General features: G+C 36.0%; 1 protein-coding gene across 1 annotated transcript; it reads left to right on the forward strand.

Moving 5' to 3' along the window:
* Positions 1–4,054: 4,054 nt before the first annotated feature.
* Positions 4,055–6,238, forward strand: LOC106461041 (glycine-rich protein 23-like). The gene is made up of 3 exons (XM_013920826.1): positions 4,055–4,072; positions 5,182–5,379; positions 5,852–6,238. The coding sequence occupies exons 1-3, from the start codon at positions 4,055–4,057 to the stop codon at positions 6,236–6,238; spliced, it is 603 nt and encodes a 200-aa protein (XP_013776280.1).
* The last annotated feature ends 15,977 nt before the right edge of the window (positions 6,239–22,215 follow it).

Genomic DNA, 22,215 nt, shown 5'->3' on the forward strand with positions numbered 1-22,215 from the left:
CTCGTCTTGTTTCTTTTGCTGTTATTGTATTGCTGCCATTAAGTCTGCTTGGCTGTAGTTTGATTTGCCGCTTCTCGTTTCCATTTTCTTTTTACCCCACTTCTGACACCAATTTGTTACGTCTCCGTTTGTTAATTGATTTTTCCGTAACTTCGTTTCGACGAAATTTTAACGACACAAGTCTTTACTTAATAAAACTGGTTTATTCTTTCCGAATATAACTTTACGATACACTTAATCTCAATATTCGCGCTAAAACAAACACTATAACGAACGAACGTTAACTTCAACAATATCCTGTGACTGCAGTTCAATTACTCACCATCCACACACACATTATCTCGTCACGTTGTAACCCTCTTATATATATACCAGTCTACCCTATCTAATAAATGCTAGGGCATTCATGAAGGAACAAGATAGTTCTAGAAACTAGAGGGCGTGAGAATCACATGATCTCGATGACCTAACAGAATCAATTCGTGTTTAAACGAGCTTAATGCGGTTATATTTACTAATTTTAAATTCAATTCTTTGTGTGTCCTGTCAAGCACACAGACACTGAGCAAGCAAAAGTAGCTTCAAAGACGAGTGTTTTAGCCCTATTTGAAAGATCAGGATAATTTTGCAGTCAATGAAACAATTCCTTCTGAAAATTAAAAAAATAAAATAAAGAGAGAGAGAGAAAATACAATGAAACATTTCTAATATACACGTAGCTGCTGAGAGAAATGACGAAAGTTCCAGGTTCACATCAGCACCAAATTAGCATCAAAATAAGATATAAAAATTGTGTTGTTACATAGGCCTAGCTTACACTCTTTCCTTAATATAGATAATTAAAACAAAACTTCATGTATTTTCTTCTAAGGCCTAGCCATGGCCTGGCGGTTAGAGCGTTCAACTACCCTTACCGAACATGCTCGCTCTTTCAAATGTGGAGGCGTTACAATGTGACGGTCAATCCCACTTTTCGTTGGTAAAAAGTAGCCCAAGAATTGAAGGTGGGTGCAATTGACAAGCTGCCTTCCCTCTAGTCTATAATTTCAAAATTAGGGAAGCCTAGGGCAAATAACTCTCGAGTAGCTTTTCCCAAAATTCAACAAAACAAACAAACTTTTCTTCAGAAGAGCCAGGCTACTACTAATTTAGCTAGATAATTAAATTTTGTGGTAACATTTGTAACAGATTATTATCAGGATTACTGTGATGTAATGGCTGTGGAGCATTATTCTTTATGTGTTGGTTTGTTTAGGATATTCGCACAATACTCCGCAAAGGCTATCTTCTTTAGCCCTAATTTTTAGCTGATAGACTAAAGTGAAGGCAGCTAGGGAACAGTATCCATCACCATTGGTATAACAAAAAAAGACCCCCCCCCGCCTAAAAACTAATTAGGTCCCCTACATTTATTCCTCTTGCGGGCAATTCTTAACTTTGTCAGGCCCTTCTCCCTCCCTCCCCCACCCGCACTTTCGGGAGCATATTTACCGCTTGGGCTACTCTAATCAAATAGTGTGATTTTTATCCCTTAACGATTATAACGGCCTCAAAGGGTGGAGCGTGATTTGGGGGTAACAGGATGCGAGCCATTGAATTCTCGAATTCACAGTCCGGCACGCAAAAGACTAGGTCACTTCAGCCCTCTATAAAATAACAGATTATTGAAAAATACGTACTTAAGAATCTAACAAACGTATACAAATATACACGTAGATATATAATCTGTCATAAATTTTAATGGTTAAATGTATAAGGTCAAAGTTCGTGCCTTAACTTTCCTGGATTTTAATAATGCCAAAATCAGCGAAATAAAAAAAAATAACAAAAACAAACTCATTTTATTTTCCAACAAACGCAAGTTAAATTCAGTAATTAATAATTCGAAAAAAAATCTCAGATGATACTGGGTGTAATGGTAGTTAGCTTATTTGATTTCCTTCTTCCAACTATTGAAAATAAGTTACAACTTATTAATCCAACAAAAAAGGAAGTCTTAACAAGTTCCTAAGTTTCCCACGATACCACATCTCTATAATTCAACGGTTTGCCTCGAGCTGTAAATATGTAAGAACACATAAAACCCGAGTAGTTTAATTAAATTTGGTGTTCCACTTACACTAACGATCTTCAGATAAACAGTAAGAAATTACGTTCCTAATGAAAAGTTCAAGCGAAGAAAATTGGGTAAACAACGCATGAGACGTTGATAGTGATTGGGGTGTACATAAACCTACGATATATCATATTGACCTAAGAATTTTAATGCACGTCGTTTATTTAAAAAAATAAAAATATCGATATCGATTGACTCAACAAGAGAGCCAATGTATGATATATTTTGAACACCTTTCTTTGTTTTAGACTGCCGCGTTGATTGCGAAAGTCTTCTCGCTGTTTTAAGTAATAAACACAGGTTATAGTAGCTGGCAAAGAATCAAAAATAATAGTGTTATAACAGTAAGTACTCTCGTTCGCACTTTTCTTAAACGTCAACTTAGGGTTTTATTATTGCTGAGTTAATGAAGTGACGACTAAGAAATGATAAAAAGGAAACTTGATTCTTCTGCTAGTAATTAACTATGTTGTCCTCTCTACAAACTGTTCAGATAACATACGAGTAATTAAGCCTATTTCTGAAAATAAAAATCTGGCAGATAGTACACAGAAACCTTACTTACAAACGATCGTAAATGATAATCAGTGTATTTTACTGATACTTTATCTGGCTTACTAAATATTTTAATAATAATAATAAATAAATATCGTTACACGTTAATTGAAATAGCATACAACTGTTTGGCTGATGTTCAACTACTGGTTAATAGCAGCGAAATTATCGGCCAATTCAGGTCATAATAAATTGGCCTCAGACTTTAACTGACAGAAATAAGCCAATATGTTTATCAATGTTTAAGTTAATTTTATATTTTATAACTATTATAATTATTTATTATTTATAACCCCATTATTATAGTTATTAGCCAAACTATTGAAAAAGTTCTTTTTGGAAATGATTTTAAGAAGGTCAGATGTAATCTGTCTTATTGTCCACAAACAAAACTTTTTAAAAGGCATGGCATGAACTGTAAATCCAATAATTCAAAAAAGCTTTCCGCGTTTGGGGAACGTTGTGCATCATAAGAATGAAGATTTGTTTGTTTGAATTTCGCGCACAGATACCGCGTCAAGGGCAAGCTTTCCCTAAATTTGAAGTGTTGGGTTAGAGAGAGAGCGAGGAGGCAGCTAGTCAGCACCACCCACCATCAACTTTTAAGCTACTCTAATCAAATAATGGGATTTGAAACGTCAACCCTCCATTTTTGGTGGTGATAACTGGACGAGCTTTCGAGCTACAGACTAGCATGCTAACCATTAGGCCGTGCCTGGCCTACAGAGTGAAGCTAGATCCAACGACTATCTTTCTGAAAAATATTAGCCTAAGAGTTGGCGGTGGGTGTTGTTGACTAGCCGTTTTTCCTTTAGTCTATCAGTTCAAAATTAGGAAGGACGGCTATGCGGGGGTTAACCTTCTTTGTTGCTTTATTCAAAAATTCTAAAACAAGCTGTATGAGCTAAAATAATGAACAAATTATAAATAAAAAACATAGAATCGTAATCTATATAAACAAAATTTGAATCAAAATTAAAATTCCTGGACGCTATCATTATAGATAACAATTATAGATAAACTGTCCATTAAAGTAACAGTTTAGTCATTAACCTCCCTCGGGGGCCTGCTGTTCCATGTAAGCCAAGTAAAGCAGCAACCCGCTTCAATAACCTGATTTATTGCACGATAAAACAATTATATTTAATTTCTTGTCTTTCTCTGACCTACAAATCAAGCATGAATCTTCCAGAAAACTCATCAATGAGTGTGATTCGTTTATAAATTTTGGCTTCGTATAATACAATGATAGGTTTTCTTAGAAAATGCGTGACTTTTTCTCAAGTATGTGGAGTATAAATATAAGCACTGCTCTTTATGTCAAGAAGAACGAACTGATAAAGATCTGATAAAGTTAAGGAGGAAACGTGGAATTTGTAGAACATGGGAGGTAAAATGCAGGTAAGACCGAAAAGCTGATGATTTATCTTTGAAGTTTATTCTTTTAATATCTATGTTATTGTAATTTTATGTTTGGCTTGGTTTGTTTTAGAGCAAAGCCACATTGGGCTATCTGCTGTGTCCACCGCGGTGAATCGAACCTCTGATTTTAGCGGTTTAAGCCCGTAAACTTAACGCTGTCCCACCAGAAGTACTTGCGTTTGGCATGGGTAATCAATTCAATATTCGAGTCCAATGTTCTTGTATATTTTCAAATAGTTCAAAGCACATGTTCGTCTCAAGTGTTCTCCCTACGGCACTTACAACACTAAAATTAGGGGTTCTATTTCCCGCAGTGGACACAGCAAGTGGCCCATTGTGACTATGCCCGAAAAAATAATCAAGCCTCTCAAATGTTATATTTATTACCTTAAAAAATTGTAGACATATTTAGTTGAAATGGTAATGCCACTTACATTGCCAAAACTATACGCCAATTACACCTGTGAGCCTGCGAACATATGAGATGACTTTTTTCTTCTGTTTTTAAGAGTTTTCACACAAGGCTACTTGTAAACTGTTTAACGTTAGTTATCAAACTTCGAAATTTCAACTTCTTGTAGCTGATGGAAGGACCGCTATCTTACCTGTTGTCCTCTGGACGATGAAACTAATCAGTAGAAAAACTACTTTTGTTAAAGACGACTATAGTCCATGAAAGGTTGCTGCACAACCACCCCCATACAAAAAAAATAGACAAATAATTTAACACTTTATAGTTATGTGTTTCTTTGTGCTATTGGTGTTTGAGCGTTGTTATCTCACAACAACTAACCTGTAATAACCTAAGTATTGAAATAATAAGTGTTATTAATTTTACACATTAATCACTCGATATTATTCAGTACGTATACTGCTTGACAAATTGTGATTTTTTTTTTTATCAGTAAAACTATGTATTTTGGTGAAGAAAAAACCTAAAGCCAAATGTATTCCTGTATTCCCAAATTCACTGGTTTCGAAATAAGGAGCATTAAAAACCTTTTAAACCAGATCTCCACTAATGGATCAGGTACTGCATAAATCAAAATGCATTTCTAAAGATAAACACGTTATGGGCTATATTTCAGGACTTCTTACTGCTGACGCTATTGGTTGCAACGGCCATTGGGGATGGAAAGCCAGTCGATAAAGTCGCAGACGACTTACAAGCTGAAGCCACAGGATATGGTGGTCTTGGAGGTGGTGGTGGCCTTGGAGGTGGAGGCCTTGGAGGTGGTGGTGGCCTTGGAGGTGGTGGCCTGGGAGGAGGTGGAATCACTCTTGGAGTAAGTAATACACTGTTTAATATATTTCTAATGTTGAATAACCCTTATATCTGCCCTTCGTTTTCTATATTATCCAGCTTTATTGGGAAACTAGATCTAACTGCCTTTAAATATAAAGTCTGTAATATCCGTATGTGCTGTGCTAGTGCTTGCTTTATAAAACAGTGCTTATTCAAAAAGGATTAGCAGTATTAGTCACAAGTATATTAGACGCCTGATGATCATTTACAGATTGGTTGGATATATTTTAAATATATGTGTAACAAGGTTTTGTATTCATGGTGTATTAAGAGTTCTAGTATCTGTTCTAATAGAAATGAAGTATCTCGTTTATAAGCGTTATTATATTAGAGAAAGTTAGTTCATGTTAATTATTGATAGTAATATAAAAAGATTTAGTTTATTGATCATAAGTAAAGAATAAAGAAGAAAAGTAAAAATAACAAACTTATCTATTATGCACATAATTCAGGTTGCTACTGTAGGCCTAGGAGGACTCGGCGGTGGAGGCGGAGGTGGATTCGGAGGTGGAGGCGGGCTCGGCGGTGGATTTGGAGGCGGACTCGGTGGTAGAGGTGGATTTGGAGGCGGACTCGGCGGCGGAGGTGGATTTGGAGGCGGGCTCGGCGGCGGAGGTGGAATTGGAGGCGGGCTCGGCGGCGGAGGTGGAATTGGAGGCGGGCTCGGCGGCGGAGGTGGATTTGGAGGCGGGCTCGGCGGCGGAGGTGGATTTGGAGGCGGGCTCGGCGGCGGAGGTGGTGGTGGCCAGACAATCATTGCTGTCCCGCTAAGATTACAACTGGGTGGTGGTGGTGGTGGTGGTGGTAGACGTGGAGGCTACCGCGTGTGGTGGGACTAAGGTACAGTGTATTTTATCAGTCGTTTACACAGATAGCTAAGATAACGTTTTCAATTCATAAATTCAAAAGAAAGTCGAAATTTTGGTTTTAAAGAAAGTTGTTTAGGATTCCTTGTACAAGTTTTTCATGCCGAATAACCATCATACAAGGTTTTTATTGTCCTTGAATAACACTAACTTATTCTGAAGTACTGAAAATAAGCCAATATATTAAACTAGGTTCAATTGGAAATTTAAGAACAACTTAGGTTAATGTTATTTAAGGTGTTTTTATAAACATTCTTAGAGCGAGTATAGAGATGTTTCTGATTCACAAACACAGCCGAAGTCATCAGTTAATATTTGTTACTTTTTATAGGCTGTCTATCACACTGAGATGTGTTTGTTGTTAAAAGTACTTTTCGCGCCGATTTATCGAGGATGACAGGCAGATTTATTTTCATTGTTTTTTTTTTCACGAAACATTTTATAGATTCTGACATTTCAGAATAAGTTTAAATAAGCATTTGGCTGAGCAGTATGTCATTAGGCTTATAACGCGGGTTTCGATACTCGTGGTGGCCAGAGCACAAATGGCTCATTGTGTAGCTTCGTGCTTTGCAACGAATAAACAAACTTTAGGGGTGACTAAACCTAACTGAACATAACTCCACAGATTCAACCAGTCCTATATCGTTCTTCCTCTTGAACAAAACGTTTAGAGATGACTAAACCTAACTCAACAAAAAAAACTACAGAATCAACCAATTCTACTCACTTTCTAGCTTCACAACGTAAATGTCTGTATTTATATTAGCACAAAGCTATCGGAAATCGAACCTTAGATTTTTGCGTTGCAAAGTCCGTGAATTTACCGCTGATCCTCCGTTCCAGTAAATATCTAATATTTGATTTTTAAGTGCACAAGGTAAAACAGTGTAATTTTAACTCGAAATGCACGTCAAACTCAGCTCGAGACATTCACCTTAACTTTAAAAACACAACATGAAACTATTACTACATTAGTAAATGGGTGTTGGAACAACCTTGCAAGAACTTAACATTGATACCTATATAAGTGTAATTGATTTGGTTCATGAAATCATTTTATTTTTCTTACCACGTGATTCAAAATTTTTTTCACATTACATCATTTTCTGAGCCTTTACGGTATGAAAGTTTAGAATACATATAAAAGAAATGTCTACTGACATTTAAATTGAAGGTCTTCTAAAGAAATGTAAAGTTTAACCCCGTAAAGCTATATCGTTAAATAGAATCCATGTTCCTTTGAATCATGGACTTCCCCCAAGTGGCACAGTGGTATGTCTGCGGACTTACAACGCTAGACACTGAGTTTCGATACCCGTGATGGGCATAGCACAGATAGCCCTTTCTGTAGCTTTATATTCAATTACAAACAAACAAACACAAAAAATTATGGACTAAACAAAACCAGTACCGTTAGCTAAGCGCCCTCTCTTGCATGTTTTTGTTCCCCAAATCCCATTTTAAAAGAAAAATATAAATCGCCACACAAAAAAAAAATTACAGAAATAAGTGAAACACTTTAATAGATTATTTATCTACTGAAATAGCCTGCATAGTTTAATTGCTGTGAAAACTTTGCAACTACTTCCACCGAAAAAAGAGCATTTTACATAGTTCCGTTGATCGTTTGATTAAAGACAGCAAAAAGCTACACAATGAGCTCTGCCCACCACGGGTATTTAAACCCGGTTCCTAGCGTTGCTGTGTAACAGAGGGTTGAATATGCACCACTAAAAGTATATAATATATTACAAAACCACAGAGTGTACACGCATAACATATATATCATGGCCGTTTAGAATAGTTAATATGTCTGCGCTAGCGCATGCGTGTTCCGTAGTTTTATAGGTTATTAATATATTGTTTCGTTTTTGTTTTCAGAACGGATTCTGAAAGAACGTACATTCAGGAAAAACAAGGTAGTGAAAAAAGAATATTTCCTGCCAGAATTTCTGATCTCTGTATTGAATGTAATATTTAGTGGGCAATAAAATAAACCGTTCTTAGAACATATTATGGAAACTTATGCTCTTACACAACAACAAATCAAATGACTAATTATATAATTAACACAGAAACTTATACCATAAATACTCGTAAATTACGTGAGGTTCAACCACGCAATAATTCACGTAATACTGACGCACCCTATTTAGAAATAAGACTCGGTAAATCACGTATTTTCAACCAATTCGGGGCTACGATCCAATACATTACGTAATGTTTAACCAATTAGGTTAATAACCTAGATCATATAAATAGAATGTGCCACTAAGTATATAATAGCCGTTCGATATGAAAATATTACATAACTATGTTAAAAACAGCTTCATAATTCTTTCATGTTGGACGGATATTATCCGGAAAGGTTTGGTTAATAAGTTTAGCATCTTCGTTTGATATGAGTGAACTGCACAACTGGATCAAGGATCTAGATCCATTTAAGCAGGTTGTTTGATATGAACGATAATATGGTTAAAAATATGGATTCATATGAACAGATTGTACCATTAAGATTATAATCTTGGTTCAATATGAACAGACTACACAGATTACGTTACTGAGTTAAGAGCTGAATCCATACGAATCGGTTGCGACACTAAATTTATAAGCTTGTATCAGTTTCAACGTGTTATATAAAATGGTTAAGAATCTTAACCAATTTGAATAGGTTATCCTCCAAGTTTATATATTTGGTTCGATATAAAACATATACATAATTAGACTAGGAATCTGTTTCTATTATGAGCAGATTGCATCAACACATCGATAATCTTCGTTCACTACCAGTGAATTACAGATGATTGAGTATGTTATATTAAATGGCTGTTGAATATGTAAATCGGTAAGTCACGTGGAACCCACAACCAATACAAGTCGTGATGGAACAGCATATATCAGGTATATATATATATCATTTTTTGACGTTTCGTAGGTTGTATGATGTCACTGAAAACAGGTTGTTTTAGGGAAGAGTACGTAACAGCTGTTTCTGATGCAAAATATTCACAGAATCAGATCATAAAGATATTTTCAGATCAGGAAAGTTGAATTTCCCGGATGGGGATATCTCTTGTATTTAATGGCATCGGAAAACAAACGAATACGGATTAAATTGGGACCCTAGGACTGTTGGTGGACTATTGGTAGACACCGGGACTGTTGGTGGACTACTGATGGACACCGGGACTGTTGGTGGACTACTGATGGACACCGGGACTGTTGGTGGACTATTGGTAGACACCGGGACTGTTGGTGGACTATTGGTAGACACCGGGACTGTTGGTGGACTATTGGTAGACACCGGGACTGTTGGTAGACTATTGGTAGACACCGGGACTGTTGGTAGACTATTGGTAGACACCGGGACTGTTGGTAGACTATTGGTAGACACCGGGACTGTTGGTAGACTATTGGTAGACACCGGGACTGTTGGTGGACTATTGATGGACACCGGGACTGTTGGTGGACTATTGATGGACACCGGGACTGTTGGTGGACTATTGATGGACACCGGGACTGTTGTATAAGGGTGTGAATCCTCCTCATCATTCAAGTCAAATCTTCTGTTGTACAAGGGTGTGAATCCTCCTCATCATTCAAGTCAAATCTTCCAACTTTACACCCGGCTTAAGTCGCTTCACTGAAACACATCTCAGTACATTATACTAAGCGTGTTTAAAAACACCCATCAATAAAAGTGGAAGCTGTATTTATTGTAAAGGGTGTGAACATGCAACTTCATTGCACTAAAACCTCGCACTTTGCGTTATAAAAGTGACAGTCAAATCTCACTATACGATTAAAGTGTTCCAAGAACTGGCGATAGATACTGTTGACTAGTCGTCTTCTCTCTAGTCTATCAGTTCAAAATTAGCGACGACCAATTCTGGGTAGCTTTGCGCGAATATCCGAAACAAACAAACAAGCAGTCTGTAAAAAACCCGGTGTTTATTAGACTTTAACTCTTTAACCATGTAAGCTATAATGTCATTCTGTTGAACTTCGCTAATTTACATTATAAAAAGATCATTTCTAACCGTATTCAATTGTAGAAAGAATCAAATGGGCATAAAGAAGAAGAGTAACATTGCTAACAGCAAGTAAAGTGTAACTAAGCATAATGGTTTAAACGACTGTATTAACATAGTCGTTAAAGTGATGGTGGTTGTAACGGAAGAAATAGTGCTGATAAGAAGATATCACCATGGAAACAGCATTCATAGCATATATACAGATATCTAATAAGAATAACACGAATAAAAAGAGGATTGTTGAGGTTACTTACAATATTATATTTCCATATCTTATCGGGTTTAAATGTATAAGATATGTGTTCGCCTTGCCATATAAATATTCAATCAAGCTGAAATATTCGGAAATACAGAGTTCAGAAATTATAATACTCATTATGACAGGAGTTTTAAAGCCACGGGCGCAAGCCAAATGAACTGATTAGACGATTAAGAACTTATTTAACGATCCCCATTCTCCAATATTTGATGTTAATTTATGTAATAGACACTAATCCATCATTTCAAAACATATCCCATAATGCCTCAAATGAACAACACATTTCTCAGTCTTGTGCCCGTGGCATTAAAGTATACATTATACACTCTTCAATGATGAAAGAATTAGCACAAAAGATGTAGAAACTCGAGCCCTTAAGAGGAGTTCATTATTATTTCACTTCCGACAAAATGCCTTTGTTATACATTCGTGGTATGAAGCCAAAATCAGTATTTTTTATTATCAACCTCTATGTATTCAGACGATATTAAGAAAATTTAGCCAGTTCTGGTCATTAAGGATCTTTACTGATACCAAATTTATGTTAAAACAGACACTAAGAAGGAAAGCACGTGGCGCGTGTTCCCTAGAAGTTAATAAGCCTGCAAATTTACGAGAAGGAAAAAAATGATTAAATTGTTTGTTAAGGGAACGAACGTTAATGATGTACTGGAAGTTTTAGTTTCGTGATACGACCTTTATTTAATCAGTTTTAAAGCTAACAATCACGCGATAAGGATTTTGTTGCTGGAAGAACAATCAGAAAATGGTGGGGTGTAAACAGCGAAAGAGCTTTTTCCATGTATACTTTATATTCTTTGTGGAATACAAAAATGGTTCTCCTTACAAAGCAAAATACCCTGATAACTGATCGTAAACAAGATGAAAATATAGAAAGACAGCGAAGTCTTTCTTCTGAAGCTTAGAGGGAAATTAAAAAGGAAAAAAGGATCTCAGACGAAAATTTATCGCCAATGATTTGCTTTTATCAATGGGAGGTGTTAGATCATTTTTAATCTTCGTCAGACATGTTAGCTGAGATTTAATAAAGGCGTCTAAACGTTTCAGGAATCTATTCATTTTCCAAAACTGTAAAATAATTTATCTATTTCCGCATCACGAACCAGGAATGTCACAGAAAACGTGACAGATCTTTAATGGAATCTTTTCTTAATTAATTTTTAACGCAAGTTTTGAATAATGATGATATTCTTTGGTATTTCTTTACAGCTGTCCTGTGTAAAAACAACAAAACGTAAGCCAGTAAACAACAGTAAATTCAAAAACTTATCTCTAGGCAACATTATCCCTTTTTTAAGTCTATCTTACACCATCCTTCAACCTAGGACACGGTTTTTGTTTTTAGTTGTTAAGTTTTACCGAAAACCAAAAGTTTGAATATTCTGTGTAATTTTTTCTCATTTTTTTACGTGTTATCTTTAAAAGTAAGATGGTTAGAAAATGATTTGATCCGGCTTGTGAATCTGTACCAGTTTTCAACGAATAACATACTTTGAATCAAGCTACCACTCACAGTGCCTAAAAATAATAAACTGTTATAATTTAACAGTATGAGATCTCTACGAAATACAGGTCTGATGCATAGATCAATAGCTTCTACTGTAATTCAAAGAACGTTTTCTGAGTCTAAGAGCTCTTAGTTCATTATTAAGAAAATGTTCTCTGTCATGACAACATGCTTACAAACGTTCTCCTATTGTATTAGTAAACCATACAACTCTAACATTATCAGTTTGTTTTGTATTTTGTAATAATTTTTTAACGACTTGATATTAAAATACTTGAGCAACCCATAAGTCGGGTTACAATTCTAATCAAATCTTCGACGTGTAACAAAATAACACTTTATCAAATCAAAAGCTAAGTTACATTTAACCAATCCCTTGACATCTATCACAACAACACTTGATCGAGCTAGAATTAGCCAATCTTTTGGCATGTAACATAATAATACCTGATCAACACAAAATGTCAGTTACCATTAGCCAATAGTTTGGCATAGTCCCCCTGGTGGGACAGTGGTAAGTCTTCAGAGTTGCAACGCTATAATCAGGGGTTCAATTCCCCGAGGTGGACACAGCAGATAGCTCGATGTGGCTTTGTTATAACAAATACACACACACACACTCTTGGCATATAAAATTGTCTTTGACCAGTATTATAATTAAAACTTCTAACTGCGTTTATATTTGTCTAGCAATCTTGATAACGTACTAGATAACTAAAGTTTTAACGAGCCAAGATTAACCTTAATCTTTAGCTGTATCTCAGAAATGGGGTAGACTGTCGTTTCTATTATATTATACCAAGTGTTTCATTATATAAGAATCAGTTTTATATGTTTTTGGTAGACTTGATTCAATCATATAAAATTTTGAGCATATATTTAGTAGATTCAACACACTATATTATAAAATCTCTATAAAAAGATATATTATTTTTTTCCCTTCTCGCTTAGAATATACATATTTTTACTATCTCCATAGGTGGCGCTACTATTGTGTGTATTCTGAGCATTCTACTTTTTTTATTCAATAAAATGGACGAGAAACATTGGTGGACTCAATTAAACACGTTGGGCATAACTTCTTAAATAATCAAAATGATATATAACAGAAACCAAATCTCAAACTTTTTCTCACCGAAAAGGAATAGTCTCCCAGGTGACTCGGCGGTAAGCTTCAGATCTTAACATAACATAATGTTCAGAGACAACAAAGGACCTGTTTGTCCATCTCAGCTGTCCCTTCCTCTAAACTAAACTATTATAATATTTTTTTTTAATCATAAAGCCAGTCTTTATCATTCATATAGTTATCACGCTGTCTCTTAAACTCACTTAAATTTACTGCCTCTACAACATCCGAAGGCAACCCATTCCAGAGGCCAACTACCCTGTTAGAAAAATAAAACCGTCTTAGATGAAGATGATTCCTACGTTGCCAAAATTTATATTTGTGTCCCCTAATCCTACTATTCTCACTGTTAAATATAAAAAAGAGGATGCATCAACACTATCAATTCCCTTTACAATCTCAAATTCCTCAATCAGATTCCCCTTAACTCTTCTTTTTTCAAGAGAAAACAGTTTCAGAGATTTCAGCCATTCCACATATGACAACCCCCTTCATCCCAGGCACCATTCTAGTAACCCTTCTCTGAATCCTTTCCAACAATTCAATGTCTTTCCTAAGGTAAGGAGCCCATAACTGAGCACAATACTCCAAATGTGGCCTAACCAATGACATATACAATGAAATTATAACCTCTTTAGATTTGTTTTCAATATTTATGTAGATATAACCTAATATCATATTTGCCCTACCACTAGCAACAGCACACTGCTTGGATGGCTTTAAAGACTGATAAATTATTACACCAAGATCCCTTTCCTTCATAACACTGTTAAGGTTATTCCCATTTAAATTATACTTATAATTCAAATTATGATAACCCACATGCATTATCTTGTATTTATTACAATTAAAACCCATTTGCCATTTATTTTCCCAACTCACTAAATGAGCTAAATCAGCAGCATCCTCTTCACAGCTAGTAACACCCAAGACCTTAATATAATCTGCAAATTTAAGTAATTTATTGACTATTCCTTTATCTATGTCATTGATGTAAACCAAAAAGAGCAAAGGTACTAAGACTTAGCCCTGAGGTACCCCACTTGCGACACTATTGCAGATTGATTGAACTCCATTTGTAACAGTCCTCTGCTTTCTTCCATCCAGTCAACTCTTCTATCCAATTTCCTAACTTATCCCCCACATTTATAGAAATATTTTTGTATAAGCTTTTTAAGTGGCACCTCGTCAAATGCTTTCTAATAATCCAGATACACCAAATCTACACCCTTACCCTCATCTGCATAAGCAGTAACCTTTTCAAAGAATATCTAAAAATTTGTAAGACAAGATTTTCCCTTAGTGAAACCATGTTGACTATTCAATAAAATTCTAAACTTTGTTAAATGACTTTGCAAAACATCTTTTATCAGACTTTCCAAAACGTTTCCCACAACTGATGTAAGACTAATGGGTCTATAATTACTGGGACAATTTTTATACCTCCCTTGAAAAGAGGAGTGACATTATTTAACTTCCAATCCTCTGGTACCTGCCCACTATTCAAGGACTTACCAAAAATACAAGCATGTGGCTCACATATCAAATCCTTAACCTTCTTCAAAACCCTTGGGGAAATATTATCTGGTCCAGGAGCCTTATATTTTTTAAACTTCCCAATTTTTTCTTAACAAGCTTAGAATTAATGGAATCATATTGTCCGACCTTGTTTCCATCTACCAACTGCTAAAATACAGGGTGCAGTCCTTGCGGTGTATACAGCGTACATTAAAACAAAAAGAAATAAAAAACACACAAAAAGAAAGCCATAAGCAAACAACAAAAAAGTTGCTCTCTAATTTTAAACTTTAAAATATAAAGACTTTTGAAAGTGTCCGCAAGAGCCAAAATAGCTGCATCAAGCAATAGGATGTGTTGATCGTTAAGCCTCTTTCCCGTTTTTACAATAGTTAATTGTTTCTTTTCTTTTTTGAACGGGTTCAACAATGTCGCATATATTGTACGACTAATAGTTTGTTTTTATTGTGTTTGATTAAAAACGTTAACGAGATGCCCAGTTCTACAAGTTCTGTAACCTCGATGCCTCCAATTTATCATAATCTAACTCAAACCTAGTGACATCTTGTGGCATTTTGATGATAAAATTAAAACAAATCAAAGCTAGTAAGAGTTTTTATTATTACAATACTTTGTTAGGAGTCTGTAAAGGTACATTTGATAGTTGTGACGCGTAAATATTTTATGTTCAGAAACAACTACATCAATATCTACATTCTGTTGACGATGTTACGGTGATTCAGACCAACATCCTGCTAAATCAGGTCTGCTTTGGTTGAAGTGGACGTTACGCTTGCCAGATCCTCGTGCTTTCTTAAAATTGTCGTAGTTTTGGTTAATTCGTACAACAACAAAGAACAATTAAATTCCACAAAACTATGGTAAACTAATTCAATTTTTGTGTAATAAAGAAACTCATTAAGCGAAAGGCGGAACTAGAGTGATTTGGTTTGGGTTTTGTATTTAGCGTTATAAGCCTTCAGAGTTACAAAGATAGTGTTATAAAGATATTAGAATGAGGTATGAAAGCCTGCTCACCATACTTCTCCGGAGCTTGGAGAGAAGCTCATCCATCTTCGGATGTTGATAACAAGCCATTCCTCCAGGTTTGTTTCCTCTTTTCTTATTTCACCGGTCTATAAGAAAAAAAATCGTTTTGGATAAAACAAGTCTAATTCTTCACAATGCAGTCCATCAGTTTGTAATCCATTTTTAACCCGTTTTTGTGAGATAATTAGTCAGTAAATCATCACTAGTTACGTTATGAAGTTGTCTGTGTTCCTACCAGCTGTTCCTGAACATCTGTTGAGAAAGCCAGACACCAAATGCTAGATTTGAAGTATCATCCATCTTGTCCTTGTTCTTTTAAAACATCACATAGATGCAACTTCAGAAAGCCTTATCTCTTGTGAAAGAACTGTTTGTATGTAGTTAAACACAAAGCTACAGAATGGGTTATCTCTGCTGTGCCCACCAGGAGTATCGAAGCTCGGTTTCTAGCGTTTTAAGCCTTCATACTTACCGCTGAGCCACTGTAAGATAAGAAGCAAACGAAAAGACACAGTTATTTCAAAAATCATTCTATTATTGTCCGTGGTCAGATGAAAATCTTTAAATGTTGAATAATTTATAGGCTGGTAATCACGTTGATATGGATCCTTCAGTTCTGAGGAGACAGTTTTAATGATAAATTACTATGCTTTTCGCGATATTTTTATTGATGACAGTTGTTGATAAACATGTTCCTTTACTGAGGTGATACAGTGATGTTCCATCGATGCTTTAGTAAAGTTTATTGTACATCATCTGTCTTACATGACACAAAGTTTTAGTCGAGTTTGTTCTCTGAATGTATATTATTTCTGTTACCTGAACGTTAAGTTCTTTTATGGAAACCCATCTAATCAAATATTTTTTTCCCATTTTACAGTTGGTTTTCTCAAACAATTAAAAGATTAGTAGCGAAAATGAAAAATCAGAAAAGCTGTGCTTTCATTCATCGCTGTCTGCTTCTCAGCTATACTATAGAAACCTGCTTCGTTCACCGTTGTCTGCTTCTCAGATGTTACTATAGTAACCTCCATCGTTCCCAAAGAGCACATTTTGGAGACAGTCTCCAGAAGAAGTCTTACCAGAAACAGAGATTACGTTCTAAAATGGAATCATGGGCAATGGGATCATGCAGTGAAGTAGCGGTTTCAAATACTAATTGTTCATGGTAGCATTTTCGTGAATTCGATCCACATGACACTAAAGAAATCGTCTTTTTTCTTTTTTTGAGGGAACGGTCTCTTCTACACCGATACTTTGGACAAGAACGAAACAAATATTTTGAATTTCAATAACCTATAGTGTATATACATGAAAATGTTATTAAGTAATCATAAACACTAATGATATTGTTTTCTTAGTGGAATATGAAGAATATTTCGTTCGTACAACTTTTTTATTTTGGTGTTTACTTAAATCATTAAAAATTATATCACATTATGTACATTTCCTAATATTACGAGCTTAGTTCTATAAACGTTGAGGAAATGTATGCTGTAAGCACAGCTAGTTTGATGTTCTCCGCATACGAGTGTAATTCCCCAAAATCAGCATACCTAGAAAAGTGAGTTAGGGAGAAAGTGGAAAATCTAGGTTTCGCTCGTTTGAGGTGACTTACAACTAAAGTTGAGAGACTTTCACGAATGCATGATAGCTTCTCATCCACAAGATCTACTGACGATACAATAACTTTCGGTATTTATTGCAACAAATTACTCAATACATTAGCATTATCTTTATCTACAGGTGAAAATAGGTAAACTCTTATCTTTGCTGGTCACGGTCTTAAAGTAAAAAAATAAAATAAAATAATCTATTCAAAAACATCTATATCAACAATTATAATATTCACAATTCAGAACTGGCATCCGGTTTTGAGAGATTGGTTGATGTTTCCTCGTGCTTTCTTTAAAATCGTGACCGTTTTGTTTGTTAATTAGGACTACAGTAAGCAACAATTAAATCCCACGGGAATCAGTGGCGAATCCAGGATTACTCAAGGGCTCCAAATCAGATGGTCAGATCTGGCTCGACAAGGAGTATGGAGCCACTAATAGTGTATGACAAAGAAGAGATGTATTTAATTAATTATCTCCAATTTTTCTTTAAAAATGATTAACTTTAAATTTGCATTCTAGTGGAACTTTGGTAATGTAAAATCAAGCCTTCAGACCACTGAATGAGAATATACTATACACTATTATCAAATAGAAAAATAAACAAGGCGGGAAAAGGATTTTCGAACACTCAGGACCACGCCCTCCTTCCTTTGAATTCACTAATGAGAATTGAGTAAACTATTTTGATTCGAATAGAAAAATATAATTGGATAATACGAGAGATAGATTAAAGCTCTTAAGTACATTTCATTTGGTAGTTTCGATGATGCAGCATCACCAAATTTTTGATATGAATACTGCTCAGTGAAAACGAAAGCTTTATAAGAAAAATAGTATTTTTTCCCAACTTTTTGGTCCAAATTGTGGGCCAAATCAAAATTTTGATGAAAACTTTTCATATTAACAAACCAAACTGCAAAGTACTTACTACGGACCGTTAGAACGTCACCATCATATATATATATACTGTATATATATATATATATATATATATATATATATTACTGCCGATAGTTATACAGTAGGGTTTTAAATTAAATGAACAGAATAAAGCTTATTCAAGTTGACAGTCGATAAATCACTCGTGTAAACAAACAGTTTCCCAGTTCAACAAATAATGTAAAAAAAAACTTTTATCGATTAAAATAGAACAATCTGGAAATGTGTTAAACATGATATTGATAGATAGATGTGGAATTACGGAGAGTCTGGTTTATTTTGAATTTCGCGAAAAGCTACACGAGGGCTATCTACGTTAGCTGTTCCTAATTTAGCAGTGAAAGACTAGAAGAAAGGCAACTAGTCTTGGGCTGTTTTTTTTTTGCCAACGAATAGTGGGATTGACCGTCACATTACAACGCCCCCAGGCTGAAAGGGCGAGCATGTTTCGTAAGACGGAGTTTCGACGCCCTAACCACCTGGCCATGCCGGGGAATTACGGAGAATAGTATTATATTAGTCCAATCTACTAAGTAAGAATTATTATTTGTTTGTTTTTAGAGCAAAGCCACGTTGGACTATCTGCTGTATCCGCCGCGGGGAATCGAACCCCCGAATTTTAGCTTTGTATATCCGTAGACTTATCGGTTGTCCCATCGGGGGACTAAGAATTATTTAAAATGCATCTTGAAGGTTTGGAATTCTATTGGTTGATCATCCGCCTTCTAATTTAGCAAGAATTCTTATGTTGCTGTGGGATTCGTATTAACTGAAACTGACTTTTGGTATACCTCTTTTTTGTTAAAAAAAAGAATGTTTTATACTTGAAGTAATCCGTTTCACGTTTTATGTTTCCAAACTCAGCTAACTTGTTAACTGATACTTGTAGAAATGCTCTTAAAAATATGGCACAAGTTCACAGCCCGAAGAGAAAGCTTATTGACTAAGTAATCTGAAGAATATTAAAAACTGTTCCCACGAAAAGAACGCAAAGGAATTATTCTTAAAGTGTGCTAACCACACTACGTAATTACTCCTGCTAGACATGCGTAGTCAGTCAGCTTTAAATGTGCTAGCCAAACAGAACAAAATACGAATATATTGCTTATAATAAGCACTATCTCATAGATCTGATCAACGGGCTTTTTAATAAGCACATAAAGAGAAAAGTATATAAAAAAAAAGTATTGTGTGCTCTGTTGGAAATTTAGAACGCTAGTATCAGGAATTCGATTCCTCTCGGTGGACACAGCAGATAGTCCGATGTGGTTTTGCTACAAGAAAACACACACACACACTATTGGAGATATTGTTTGCATATTTCTAAACACTACTTTAAAAACGATCCTTCGAAGAATCAGTTATTTTGCTTGCGTGTGTTAAGTTAGATAACTTACAAAGCTTATTTGCGAAAACGTTGTACAAAAGCCACCATTGACTATTTTCTGCAATATATCACTAGTATTTAAACATAGAATGTAAATAAAACAGTTGGTATACAGCCACAGCTTCCTTTACTCTATTAATCTAATTATCCCAGTTATTATTCACAGTTTTATTCATTTTTATTTGGCACAGCGGTATGTATTGGGACTTACAACGCTATAAACCGGGTTTCGATACCCATGGTGAGCAGAGCACAGATAGCCCATTGTGTAGCTTTGTGCTTAATTACAAACAAGAAAAAGAAGAATCCTTATATTTTGTAGTCCTAATGATTAGTCTAATCGGCTGCGGTACGATTTGTAGTCCTAATAATTAGCCTAATCGGCTGCGGTACGAATTGTAGTCCTAATAATTAGCCTAATCGGCTGCGGTACGAATTGTAGTCCTAATAATTAGCCTAATCGGCTGCGGTACGAATTGTAGTCCTAATAATTAGCCTAATCGGCTGCGGTACGAATTGTAGTCCTAATAATTAGCCTAATCGGCTGCGGTACGAACGGTCCAGAGTTCGAAGTGTAATGCAACTGCTGGCGCGACATAAAGAGAGAGAAAGTCGGTCTCGTTATTCGATTAAAATATATACATAAGTGGGTTAAAACTAGGGACATCAATAAGTTTGCATAACTCGCCGACTAATATGCGGCTACTCCTAACAGAATATCGGTCTGAAAGTGCGTAGCGTGTTCACTGGCATATCGTAACTCTTGAACCCCCCGGCTGCAGCACTGTTACAACAGTACTTATACTATCTTTTTGATATACACTAAAACTGTGTTACAACAATGTTTATAGTCTTTTTTCAGGGATTCACTTTGTTTAACTAACAATGAATCGGTTGAACGGGAGGTATGACTGGAAGTCTTACCTTCGTGAACTCATACCTTATTGGGCTTGTTTGCAGATGGAGATCCTTCTTGAAAACCCCAGATCTATGGTCTGGTTTGTTAAATACCCTTCCCCCCCAAAAAAAAGCCAGCCAATGTCAAAATGTGGTTCTGATACAAACTGTTCCACCGGGACTGTATATATCGGCTGTGGTCATAACGTGTCTATCTGATTTGCATATTCAAAATCGCTTTGATATAACTCTCAGTACACTTTCTTTACTTGAAAATGTTTGTTTGTTTGTAGTTACAAAGTTACACAATGAACTATCTGTGCTGTGCCCACCTGATTTTTAGCGCTATAAGCCCTCGGACTTAGCGCCGAACCACAAGAGGGAACTTCATACTGAATCTTCATTCATACAATTTCCAGGTGAACTCTTTTAGAAGAGGTTCATATTCTTTTTCATATATATACACTTTATATTTACTTAATTGTGGCCCTGCATGGCCAGATGGTTAGGGCGCTTGCCTCGTAATCCCCGTCCCACCAAACATGCTTGCCCTTTCAGCCGTGGGGGCGTTATAATGTGCGGTCAATGTCACTATTCGTTGACAAAAAAGTTGCCCAAGAGTTGGCGGTGGGTAGTGTTTATTAGCTGCCTTCCCTCTATTTTATCACTGCTCAATTAGGGATAGCTAGCGCAGATAGCCCTCGTGTAGTTTGCGCGAAATTCAAAAGAAACCATACAAATATGTCATTCATTTATCGTGATTGTATTTTTGTTTTGTTTTTTAATTTCGCGCAAAGCTACACGAGGGCTATCTGCGCTAGCCGTCCCTAATTTAGCAGTGTAAGACTAGAGGGAAGGCAGCTAGTCATCCTCACCCACCGCCAACTCTTGGGCTACTCTTACCAACGAATAATTGGATTGACCGTCACATTATAACGCCCCCACAGCTGAAAGGGCGAGCATGTTTGGTGTGACGGGGATTCGAACCCGCGACCCTCGGATTGCGAGTCCAGCGCCCTAACCACCCACCCATGCCGGGTCTCAAACTTTCTGAACAAAGTTGTTCGAACGCTGATTGCTCTCTGGACACAGGTAGTACCCTCTAGGTATCCAGAGATATGATCTCTCATTGATGGACAACAACTTTTCTCTGGTTCTAGTAGTAAACTCTGGGAGTTTCTTGGATGATCCACATCTACTACTACACAAGATCTTCTACCATTTTTGGGATAGGGTCTGATGCTCTAGCACAATATCTTCTACCATTTATTGTATAGAGTCTGATGAACTAACACAAGATCTTCTACTATTTTTCGGGTAGTATCTGATGAACTCGCACAAGATATACCATTTATGGGATAGGGTCTATTGAACTAGCACAAGATATTATACCATTTTTGGAATAGGGTCTGATGAACTAGCTCAACCATCATATTCGATAGTATTATGTAAATATCTTACACCACATTTTGCTTTAACGTAATCACTCTGCAATATAATACTTCACATATCAAGTGACCATCTCAAATTAGCTCATCACCTTTGTTAAGGTTGTCATCACTGCTTGACGTAATCTGGAAAAGTTTC

The sequence above is a fragment of the Limulus polyphemus genome, unplaced genomic scaffold, assembly GCF_000517525.1.
Source record: "Limulus polyphemus unplaced genomic scaffold, Limulus_polyphemus-2.1.2 Scaffold886, whole genome shotgun sequence".
Classification (NCBI taxonomy): Eukaryota; Metazoa; Arthropoda; class Merostomata; order Xiphosura; family Limulidae; genus Limulus; species Limulus polyphemus.

Bases quoted from the DNA above. Each gene is read 5' to 3' on its own strand.
- LOC106461041 (XM_013920826.1), top strand. The intron at 5,380-5,851 runs GTAAGTAATACA...CACATAATTCAG, and splicing joins GAGGTGGAATCACTCTTGGA to GTTGCTACTGTAGGCCTAGG.